The following is a 12,589-nucleotide window of genomic DNA, read 5'->3' as shown; positions in this document are numbered from 1 at the left end:
GGCATAACTAACATGCAATAACGCCGCCAACAACAACCAAAACTAGGCTAATCATTGTCAAGATGTAAATTAAATGTAACATTATTGTGAATCAAATTAAAATGTTCTCTTTTGCAAACGTAGGCATAGTAACATAATAATTTAATAATGTTACAAAGATACTACATCAATCCGTATGTTTCATTAGGCTACTAGGCTATTTGTTTTGCCTTGATTCATTTAGGCTAGGCCTTTTTATTCAGGGGCCGTATTCACAAAGAATTTTAAGGCTAAAAGTAGCTCCAAACAGGCGAATTTAGGAGCAACTCCTAAAAATAATGGGCGTGTCACTCCTAACTTTAGGACTCCTAGTTTTTTCACAAAAAGTAATTCACGAAGCATTTTAGACCTAAAAGTAGCACCTAAGTCTGGGACAGCTTAAGTCGAGAGGACTCCTAACTCACTAAGACCTATTCATAAACAGCTTTTTTGTGGCATTTTACGTTGCGATGTTTTGAAATGCGTAGCCTATGCGCAACAGGAGCTTCCAATCGCGAACAATTTTTTTATTTTTTATTTTATTTTGGGCAAGCCTGCATTTATTCATTCATTCATTCATTCAACCTTTATTTATTCTCGGAGGGTCATTGAGGAAAGCCCTCATTTTCAATGAAGCCGAGATTACAGAAGCGAAGCAAAGCGCTCCACAAACAAGACAACATTCGAGGCCTTCTGTTGAACAATTTTATATAAAGCCTGCGCTAACAGTAATCCTCCTGCCCTTGATAGGCCTACCACAGCTGTGGATAGTGTGGAATGGTCAAGTAATAACACAATCCAATGTGTGTCTCAATTGTCCCCCGCTGACCACCTCACACATTTCTCTAGATTTTGCAACGAACTTACATGACACAATGCCATAAAATATGCCTGTTTTAGGACACAGAATAATGTTTGTAATGATACCAGGTAGGCCTACGTTTAACAGTAACAAGTGTAATGACCTATTCATTGTCGAAGGTGCATGGTGAAGTGAAATTCTTACTTTAGAAAACAAACATTTGCCGACATCATCGCCGATCATCAGAATATTGCAACAGATTCTGTGTTCTGGACTGCAGGTAATTTGTTAAGCCAGTGGTTCTCAAACTTTTATTTCATTCCCCACTTTGATCAAGGGGCATGACTGATGGTAGTGGAGATGACGTGTTATCCCGAGGCTTTTGCAAGTCAGCATCTTCGACGGTAGTCTATTAAAAATATAAGTTTTCTATGTCCCAAACGGAGAGCATGGGGACATGATGAAGTAGGCTATCCAAATGTGTTAAATTATTGTGATTACGAGCCAGTGGTTTTCAAACATTATGCGTGACTCGGACATCTAACTAAATGCAACAGGCTCATATCGTCCTCGCATTCGCAAAAATGAGGACCAGTGTTTTGTCAAATTTCAAATAGCTATTCGTTTTAACGATTTTTTTATGATAGTATGAAGTGCTTTTTGTATAGGCTACTATCTTAATCTTGGAATATGGGGAGGGAAGTGGCGCGTCTGCAGTCAGCCAAATATGAATGTAATTCTGCGGCATAAAGGCGTAAATGTCAAGCAGTCAATTGACTACATTGCAGTCAGGAAGTAGGGCAAATTAAGACACTGTTTTGATTTGCGTAGTTGCGTTACCCCCAACACTGACAATAACATAGACAGCAAATTAAGATATTTTTTCGTTTTGTGGAGCGGCACCGGTAGGCTATCAAAAGCAGATTTCGATTTTAGCTACCACCGTGTAGTCAAGCCTTAAGCCATACCCAAGTAGCCTTAATCGAGGTAATGTTTAATTACGATTTATTTTGTTATTGAATTCGTAGGCTGGGATTCCTCTCGGTAACAATTATGTTTAAAGGTAGCCTAGCCTCCTGCTTTTTCAGAAGGGGCGGCAGTCAGGCTACTGACAGAGCGATGTACAGTGGCAGAGCGACGCACAGTGGCTGAAAGTGGTACTAAAGCTTCAGCAGCTTCACGCCTCGTAATGCGCGACTGAAGTGGCCATTTGAAAGCGATGCCCACTGTATATCTTTAACACATCATTGGCTCAAGAGACAGTTCCTACTTGCCTCAAGCAGTCTGTTATTGTTCCAGCACCGAAAAACAAAAGTCCATCATGTCTGAATGACTACCGCCCAGTAGCCCTGATGTCTACAGTGATGAAGTGTTTTGAGAAGCTTATGAAAAACATTATCTGCTCATCCCTCCCTGCCTCCTTCAACCCCCTCCAATTTGCTTACAGAGCCAACAGGTCTACAGAGGATGCCATCTCAAACCTCATGCACACCACCTTAACTTACCTGGAGGAGGGGAATGGGAATTATGTGAGGATGCTGTTCATTGACTTTAGTTCAGCATTCAACACAATAGTACCTCTCACCTTGGTCACAAAGATGAAGGCCTTAGGACTGAACACCACCCTGTGTCACTGGATATTTGACTTCCTCACCAACCGTTCACAAGTGGTTAGAGTGGGGGGTCTGACATCTGACTCATTAACCATCAGCACTGGTGCTCCCCAAGGCTGTGTTTTCAGTCCACTGCTGTACAACATCTACACACATGACTGCAAAGCCAACAGTAGTCATACCTCCATCATCAAGTTTGCAGATGACACAGTGATCTTGGGCCTGATTAGTAACAACAATGAACAGCTCTACTTGGATCAGGTTGATGAGGTGGCACAGTGGTGTCAATCTAACAGCTTGACACTGAATATCAATAAAACCAAGGAAATGGTAGTGGATTACAGAAGGCAGCAGCAGAACTACAGTTACACCCCACTAATGATCAGCGGGCAACCTGTAGAGAGAGTCACACATTTTAAATACCTTGGTGTCCACATTACTGAAGACTTAACATGGACTGTTAACACTCAATATGTTCTGAAGAAGTCCAGACAATGACTCTACTTCCTTCGTCAGCTAAGGAAATTCAAAGTTTCTACATCCATCATGAAGGCCTTCTACACTTCAGCGGTTGAGAGTGTTCTAACTGGTAGCATCATCACCTGGTATGGGAACTCCACAGTCCACATTGTAGTACTCTGCAGAGAGTAGTGCGCTCAGCTGAACGTACTATAAGAACTCAACTCCCTGCTCTACAAGATATCTATTCCAGAAGAGTACTCCTAAGAGCCCAAAAGATTCTGAAGGACTCTTCTCATCCTAACAATGGATTATTCCTACCGCTGAAATCAAGAAGACGCCTATGTAGTCACAAAGCCAGAACTGAGAGACTCAGGAGAAGTTTTTATCCCCAGGCCATCCGAACTCTGAACTCACACTATACTGACTTTGCACTCATTCACTCCTCAGCACTCATGCCCCCCCCCCCCACACACACACACACACCTACAAGACTATTAGCACTTTTACATCCCTCTCCCTATGCTACAGACCTTTTATTTATTTTCTTATTTCATCACACGTCAAAACACACACACACACACACACACATATCTGACTTTCTCCAACTTTTGCACATCTCCATAGAACTTTTTATTTATTATTTTTGATTTCTCCTCCATCTACCCATGTCCTTGATTGCCAAGCCTTTCTTTGCAAGCACACTTAATAAGAAAACTTAAGAAGAACAATAAGTGTGCTGCTTTGCAAGCACACTTAAAAATATTAAGAAGAGCTCTTTTATGAGTTAAATGGAAACAAAATTATTACTGGCCTTTATTTGTCCGAATCTGAGGCCCAGCTATAAATAGAATCCCGGCCATAATTTAAGGATTTAGGTATGCACGTAAGGTTAGCCCTTAAGGGCAAAGTCATTTAACTACCTACTTTCCACCCCCATGTTCAGCAGGGAGATAATCTCTGCCCGGTCAGAGCACTCTGCACTCCCCCTCCACAAGACTGAACAACTCTCCCATCAGCTGGTCGAGACCATTACTCTGGCGTACACAGCCTCAAGTGTAACCCCCCCATTAGGCGGCATGAATAGTCAAACTCAGCTGTACTGATGACTCCAGCCCCTGTATTGTTGACTTAGTCACTGCCAACATGGAAGTTTTTATGTACTCCAAGCAAGTCACTAATAGAACCTGAGCAAAGATATACAGTGAAATTTCAACTTAAACTCAGACAAAAGGAACATGAAAAATGACACAATAGTAAAAAAAAAAAAAAAAGTAAGTTAAAGAAGAAATCTGGTTCTTTTTTACATAGATCTCCGTTTCTTGAGGTCACTGAGTACTGCTGATACGAAAAAAAGGAAAACAACCGATTTACCTAGATTGAGTTGTTAGTAGCTATTAGCTAAAGCAGCCAGGCAGCTACAGCGCTACACTCTGGGGGCATGAGCGCTACACTCTGAGTCGAGCACTGTAACTGCTTGGCTGCAGGCAATTCATGGGTTTCATCAGGTCCCTTTCCACAGGTGTATAGAATCAAGCACCTTGATTATCAATGCAGGCTGCATGGTGCTTGATTAATACACCTGTGGAAAGGAACCTGATGAAACCCATGAATAACAAAATCAAAAGTCAAAAGCAATAGCAACAGTCGGGAAGAATGCCAGTTCATTTCTTTCGTGTTCGATATTGTCACCCCACATTGTTAACAATAAAGGACCACTATTATAAAACAATCAAGTCTGTTGACTGATTGACTGACTGAGTTTAGTGTTAGTCATAGTGTTGTGACGCCTAGTTGAAAGAAGAAGAATATTTTGAGAACATTGACTTATGGAAGGCTTGCAAAAATTCCCCTAAAGAGGTGATTGGAGGTTGGTTCAAATCGATGACGTCATCGGACATGGACTTCCTATTGGTTAACGTCTTATGTTCTCCATCAGAAAACCAAGGTTATACAAAACCGTTTGAGGATGTGGCCCATACTACACAAATTTCTGCTTAACATTTGCCACAAATATGAAAATTTCATCCATAGTTTCATCCATTTTATCCATAATTGTACACATATAATTTATATATAAGGAACTGAAATTGAAATTTGGCATGTTTATTGTTAGTCCCATTTGCTCACATTTCCTGTAGTGCCAAATTTGTTACTGTTGAACTAATTAACCATGTTAAAAAGGGTTAGTTCAATCTGATCGTTCTGTGTAGCATACCTGTGTAGTGGCCCCCATGCATATTGCCATGGTGGTTGCACACAGCATAGAGGTCATACAAGTAGTCATCTGGGTTGTGGCCATATGGCCGTCTCCATGGTGACCAATGAGAGGGAAGACTCCAGCTGCTCTGACTCCTCTTTACCATATGGGGTGCCATGTCCATGCCAAGGAGAGGGAACCTCACCATATTCTGCATTTTCACTCTGCGGTCTGCCTCCTGGAGAATAAAAGATCCAATGTAACAATTCAACAGTCAAACACTCAACCAGTAGTGAGTCCTAAATCTTGGCACCATGGGTATAGGTTGCAATGACTGTTGGAGGGTTAGCTTCAGCCAATTAGCATGGCAGTTGGCCGCCAACATTTTTTAAAATATGGCGTTCCATTGTCCGAGTCCGTCCTTGAAGCATTTCTGGAAGAAGCTACAGATTCTTTGTGTATTATCACATAAATGAACATCACATTATAGGACTTCAATACACGGGGCAAACTTCTGCACCACCATCCCCAAAATGTTATCCCAATAGCGAACCAATGAAATAAAGTTGCGCCTATGTTAGATGATGCACGTTCCTGAACAACTTATTTTCCTCTGAGAGAATATCCAATCTGCAACAACGATATACCATTGTACTTTCGTTGTCTTCATCTGTACTGTGGAACCTAATTGGTTTCTAGCTGGTACTGGAAATAAGCACCATGAAACACCATTTTGATATAAAGATGGCTGCGGTTTTTTGGCTGAAGTAGCTAGCCTAGCATGGCCCATTAAAATGGATGGGAGCGGGACTTCCTCACTCTCTCCAGTTACATAATACCTCCATGATTGTTGCAATGAAAAAAAGAGAATGAAAATAAATAAAGTTGCCTAATTATAGCTTATAGCATACAACTGCTTTGGAGAAAAGGAGAATATATCCATAATTAAACAAAAATACGTAAATTCTTAGAAACCCTTCACTGCTCTGAATTTGCAGTGAAGGGAAGTTGCATTGGCAGACCTTACCTGTCTGAATCTCTTGAGATGTAGGATAAGGACATCAGGTAGAGTCCACAAACTTAGCTTGATTCGGCCTTGCTGCAGCTGTTTGCAGTGTGGGCAGCGCCAGGCATCATCTGGAGCCAGCTAAAAATATAAATGTAATTAACGCATTATACAGCTCTATATGGAAGGGTGTCCTTAACAATGTTCAGACCAAAACCTACGCCCTTGCAAAGTAACCTAATTGAATAGCCTACTGGTTGGACTGTCAAGTTTCCCCACATGTGTATCTGTTTACTTGTTTTTCTCAGGACAAGCCCTTTTTTGAGCAAATATTCAAGTGTCACAGGCGATTCCAGTTTGCCATGGGTGTAGACTTTTGTAGACCTTGAATCTTCCAGTTTTCAAATATATAATTCAAAAGTATAAGTCTAAAGCTCTGTAAGGAGAAGCCCTCCTCCGAGATAGCTTAGTTTCCGGAGGTAAGTTTCCCAGAAAATCCAAAAAAAGACAAAGATACAAGACTGTGTACATATTTCCATTTCCGAGCGAAGGAACTCATCCTATAAACCACCGCTCCTCACTCAAGAATATATATAGTCCAAGGCACAAATGCGAAAAGCCATTTGAACAACTTCTAATCTGACAACAGCCACGTGCACCTTTTCCTCCAAACAGTGATTTTTATATAGTGAATGTGCTGTTAATAGCAGTTCTTTCAGTGGTAATCGTATAAATGATAGTGTTTTGTATAGGTATTGTGTATTGAATTTTATATTTATCATTGTGTATTTTATATCATGTGTGTGCGAAAGCGGTTAACATTAACGTTAGCAACATGGTGCAGTGCTTCGAACGACTGCCATCACCGCTCAGTCTGTCGGTCTGATGCATGGACCGGTGCATGGTCTGCTCTTGGACCACCATCATATTCAGCTTATTAACTTGCCGTGAATTATTAGACAAAATGTTCATTAAATGCATGAAGAAGTATAATTGATATGACTCATACAGTATGAAGGCTACAGTAGCCTAATGTTAACTAGCATTACCAACCTCCCTGCAAAACTCACAACAACTTTGTAGCATCTAGGTCTCTCATGCTGGTTTACAAAACCTACAAGCTGACTCTCGGACACACTACACTCAATAATGTGACCCGATTTAAAGTGGTTTTCACCCCTTTGGACACTCTTGTTCTCGTCCTTGAAACAGCGAAATGTTGCCTCGGGGGCATGGACGGCATAACCGCTAACCATTTGACTGCAGTGGCGGTAGTGGCAAAACGAGCTAATTGGGCTATCAGCTAGTTCAAAAGTTTAAGTACTTAATGAAGATATACAGGGGTCTTTATTAGTGCTGTCAGTTAAATGGGTTATTAACGGCCAAACCCATTGTAACGGTGTACATTTTTTATCACGAGATTAACGTTCTTTTTGGCCTAGGAAATTTTGTAGTTTTTTTACATGCTGTTGCAACAACTAGTAACGTTAGAAAAACTACAACACCACTCCGGATCTAGCTAGACCGGAAACAAAACAACAGTCATGCCGCACACACTTGTTTGGGCTTGTGAGCCGGCCAAAGAGTAGTAGGCTAACACATTAATCGTGTGCCGCCAAAGATTTTTTATTTTACACCGTCGCTTGTTCTGTTATCAACAATCCTCTTTGACTGCTACTATTTTGAAACTTTGATGCACCGTTTCTTGTCCTCAAACTGCCACAGACACTTCCTAGCAAAGATTCTACTAAGAACTTTGCTTCCTAGTAGGCTTCTGATAATAGAGATAATAAACACCAACGCAGTTCTGAACTCCCGGTCGGCTGAATGGTGCTTTAAATTGCTTGTTCATCCAGTGTTTGCCAGTTAAAAACTTTGGCGCTGATGTGTGTGGCAAGCACCATAGACTGTATAAAATAGCAGTGTATCACAGAAGCTTCAAGTTTAAGCTTTAATCTAGGCTACAAGCCAAACATTGTTTAGCCTACACTCACACTGTTACACGTGAATTGAACATGGAGATATGGACTACTAGGCTATTTCTGTTTGTTATGCACTTCATTGAAATGTGCTGTAGACCTAGTGCTAGGCCTAGGCTATTTTGCACACTTGTGCATATTTCTCAATATGAAAAGTTATTTTATTTCAACTGAACTCAAATATAATGAATATAGGCTATTTGCCTTATTCACCCAGCGGCGTGACAGGTGTAATGGCAAGTGTACCCTGTAGCCTCGTTCTGGCTGCCGGGTGAAGCAAGGAGCAAGGCACTTAACCCCTCACTGCTCCCCGAGCGCCGATGTTGTTGCAGGCAGCTCACTGCGCCAGGATTAGTGTGTGCTTCACCTCACTGTGTGTTCACTGTGCGCAGTGTGTTTCACTAATTCACGAATTGGAATAAATGCAGAGACCAAATTTCCCTCACGGGATCAAAAGAGCATATATACTTATACATTTTGTGCATGCACTTCTGCTGTAGCATTTATTTCAATTTATATCAGCTATATTTCTGAAGAATACATTGTGATGCCTCAGGTCTGCTGCACATCTTTTGAAATTTGATTTGAAATAATCAAATAGACCTACGTCTTAAAGTAAAGTTAATAAAGTAACTTGCTTTGTTTTCATTTGAATTTCAATCAAGATGCACTGCTAATAATTGCTTTATATTGATAATATGGGCTTCTGGAAAGTTCAATAAATGCAAAATAATAGAATTTTAATCATATAAAAATTGTGATAAAATATGTGATTAATCGCGATTAACTATAAAATTCAGTGATTTATTAAAAAAAAAAAAATGAATTGCTTGACAGCCCTAGTCTTTATACCTCAACTAAATTGATGTTGCCTATAAACAACAATTCATGTTCATACAGTGGGTACCACTTGGAATTGTCCGGCTTCACGCGTGATTCACGTGTGATTGTTACGTGACCTCACACGTGAATTATGCGTCTTTTATTTATATTTCCCCAGTGAAGCTGCAATGACCCAAACAACCACCAGGTGACACTTGTGAGCAGGGTTAGGAACGCCAGCTGTCGCCGCTTTGAGTAGATCGGGCCCAGAAAATCAAGCCCGACTCTACCCGAGCCCGTGTACGTTGTGCCCAAGCCCAACCCGGCCCGACACATTAACTGTAATTATGAACCCAAGCCTGATTAAATCTGACATTTTTTTAATACTTGGGCCATTATAACTGACACTCTCAACTACAATTCTGAGTTGTTTGAACTACAGAAATCTGTTTAGAATTATCTTAATGAATAATGCAACAGAGGAAGAAAGAATGTAAACTATGTTTGTTCAGAATGGAATGGATCGCAAATTAATCCGAATGAAGAAACGTACAGTGGGCATCGCTTTCAAATGACCACTTCATTCGCGCATTACGCGGCGTGAAGCTGCGAGAAGCTTTAGTACCACTTTCAGCCACTGTGCGTCGCTCTGCCACTGTACATCGCTCTGCCTGCCGTCCCTTACATAATTGTTGCCGAGAGTAATCCCAGCCTACGAATTCAATAACAAAATAAATCATGCATAATTAAACATTACCTCGATTTAGGCTACTTGGGTATGGCTTAAGGCTTGACTACACGAAAATCGAAATCGAAATTTGCTGTCTACATTATTGTCAGTGTTGGGGTTAACGCAACTACGCAAATCAAAACAGTGGTGTGATAATTGAGCCAGTAGAGAAATAACTGTTCAGAATGAATCTGTAGCCTTGGGTAGGCTTCTGCAGAAAACAATGTTTTTGCCGATTTAATACTATCTGGCGACGTTTTTAACAGGCTACGCAATAGAGGCTTAGACAACTATGACCCACGTTTTGGTTTCGTAAATTAATTTGCCCTACTTCTTGACTGCAATGTAGTCAATTGACTGCTTGACATGTCATTTTTATTTTTCTGTACGATAAACAACTACATCTGCTTTATGCCGCAGAATTACATTCATATTTGGCTGACTGCAGATGCGCCACTTCCCTCCCCATATTCCAATATTAAGATAGTATAAAGTGCTTTTTGTATAGGCTACTATCATAAAAAAAAAAAAAAATAGTTAAAACGAATAGCTATTTGCATGCATATGGATTGATGCAGTAGCCTACCTTTGCAACATTTATTAAATGAATCTGTCACCATATCCCTAGGCTACGTTTGCAAAGAGGAGAACATTTTAATTTGATTCACAATGAAACGTTACATTTCATTTCCATGTTAACAATGAGTAGTTTGTGTTGTTGTTGGTGGTGTTATTGCATCCCTTTTATGAATGCAAAATTGTTCCCTCGCAATTGGAAGCTCCTGTTGCGCATAGGCTATTTCAAAACATCGCAACGTAAAATGCCACAAAAAAGCTGTTTATGAATAGGTCTTAGTGAGTTAGGAGTCCTCTCGACTTAAGCTGTCCCAGACTTAGGTGCTACTTTTAGGTCTAAAATGCTTCGTGAATTACTTTTTGTGAAAAAATTAGGAGTCCTAAAGTTAGGAGTGACACGCCCATTATTTTTAGGAGTTGCTCCTAAATTCGCCAGTTAGGAGCTACTTTTAGCCTTACAATTCTTTGTGAATATGGCCCCTGAATAAAAAGGCCTAGCCTAAATGAATCAAGGCAAAACAAATAGCCTAGTAGCCCAATGAAACATACGGATTGATGTAGTATCTTGTAACATTATTAAATTATTCTGTTACTATGCCTACGTTTGCAAAAGAGAACATTTTAATTTGATTCACAATAATGTTACATTTAATTTACATGTTGACAATGATTAGCCTAGTTTTGGTTGTTGTTGGCGGCGTTATTGCATGTTAGTTATGCCTACAATGTGTCTGTGAGTAAGGAGTCCTCTTGACTTCTTTTAAGCTGTCAGAGGTGGGAAGGTGTGATTTTTTTTTTCCCCCCAGCCAACGTGAATCGGGTGGTTAGTTAATAGGCCTATCATGAAGATTTTTCCTGCCATCTAAGGCACGAGCGCATCTGTGAGGCCAAGCCTCACCAATAGCTCGTTTGTTTACAACTAACATTCCATTTAATTAAACTGCTTTATAGGCTATGCCGAAATAGTTTTCAACATTTTGAATATTAGTGTCGGGTGAATTGAAATGTTCTCAAAGTAGCCTTATGGCTGAAAGCTGCTTGGGACACCCCCCCCCCCCCCCCTTCCTGCACTCATTGTTTCAAAAGGAGTAATTTTGGCTTTGTCAGAACTGAAGAGCTGTGGACGGCACGGCAAGGTATGTCCAATGAAAATAAATTAACGCAACACAACACAACACAGACCCCGCTTCTCTCGCGTCAGTCACTGACATGAACGAAACACAGAACCCGCTTCTCTCACGGCAGTCACTGACAGTAACCTAGAATAAATGCATGGGGAAAAAACACTTCCCCATGACAAAGACATCGTAAAACACTGAAAGTTAATATTTTGTCACTAGCAACATTCATCTGTCCTTTGTCAAATGTATTATGTTCCAAGTACCCTATGCGTAATTCTGCTTCATAAAGTTGAACAAATACATTTGCTTATTTCACAGAAAAATATAAATAGCCAGTCTACAGTGCAGAGTTGGTAAGTAATGGTAGGCCAACTTGCAGTGAACATACAAAGAGGGGAAATGATTTCTCTTGCAGCTGAGTAGCCTCAGGTGCGCACGTAGACATAAGGCCGAACATGCAAGCGCCAATGAATCGTGCTCTCACGGCAATCGCGCCGTTAAACTTAAATAGGTTAACATCACTCTAAGTTCGCCTTCAAGCAAGGAAAACGATGATTTGAAGACATCTGTTTCGTTGGAAGGGCAAGGGGTAGCAACAGGGCAACACAGAGACAGGCCCGATGGCAGGGCTGTTATGAGAGTATTAAAATATAGGATATTCTACGGGAAAACATTAAAACGGCAAGACAGCGGGGAAAGTTAAAATACGTGATAAACACGGAAAAAGTTGGCATGCATTGTTTCCCCGTGCACAGGGATTATTTGTCATACTATTAATCACATATGATTATTTGTGAAATTGTGCAAACAGGCGCAACACATTTGAAAAGGAAGGACTGGTAGCATGCAAGCTCACGGGAAAGATTGATTTAAGAATGTTATCACAAAGTGTGTGGTTGTGGCGCGGGCGGAAGACAATTGGCAGGGGAGGGTCATGTTTTTTTTAACAATTCTGTCGGAGGGTCATTGAACAATTTCTAGCAGGCAAGAGAGGGTCATGCAACTTCCAACTGAAGCACTCAAAATTCCTCCGGTGGCCCCTTCAATAAATAACGATCAGTCCCTAGATTGCTGCTGGGCTATATGTCTTGGTTCTGTTAACAACTTATTGTCAAACGCATAGCCTATCTCGCGGTTGCATCCATTACAAACAAACATGCAATGTGAACGTCTGGGATTGGGGAGAGCACTAAATGCTCTTCTGAATAAGCACGAAGTCAAACCTTTAAATGAAAAACACTCTTTAATAATCCAAAAAAATAA

General features: G+C 40.6%; 1 protein-coding gene across 1 annotated transcript in view; it reads right to left on the bottom strand.

Annotated features, from left to right (window-relative positions):
• Positions 1-12,589, bottom strand: part of usp31 (ubiquitin specific peptidase 31) — a 233,316-nt gene that overhangs the window by 16,791 nt on the left and 203,936 nt on the right. Inside the window, exons 12-13 of the mRNA XM_042086217.1 lie at positions 6,120-6,239; positions 5,111-5,330 (exon numbers count right to left, since the gene is read on the bottom strand). Coding sequence (XP_041942151.1) covers positions 5,111-5,330; positions 6,120-6,239 — 340 coding nt within the window. The remainder of the gene's footprint in view (positions 1-5,110; positions 5,331-6,119; positions 6,240-12,589) is intronic.

Source organism: Alosa sapidissima, chromosome 3 (assembly GCF_018492685.1).
Source record: "Alosa sapidissima isolate fAloSap1 chromosome 3, fAloSap1.pri, whole genome shotgun sequence".
Lineage (NCBI taxonomy): Eukaryota > Metazoa > Chordata > Actinopteri > Clupeiformes > Clupeidae > Alosa > Alosa sapidissima.
Note: the sequence above shows the minus strand (reverse complement) of the source record. Positions and strands in the feature narration are given on the sequence as shown.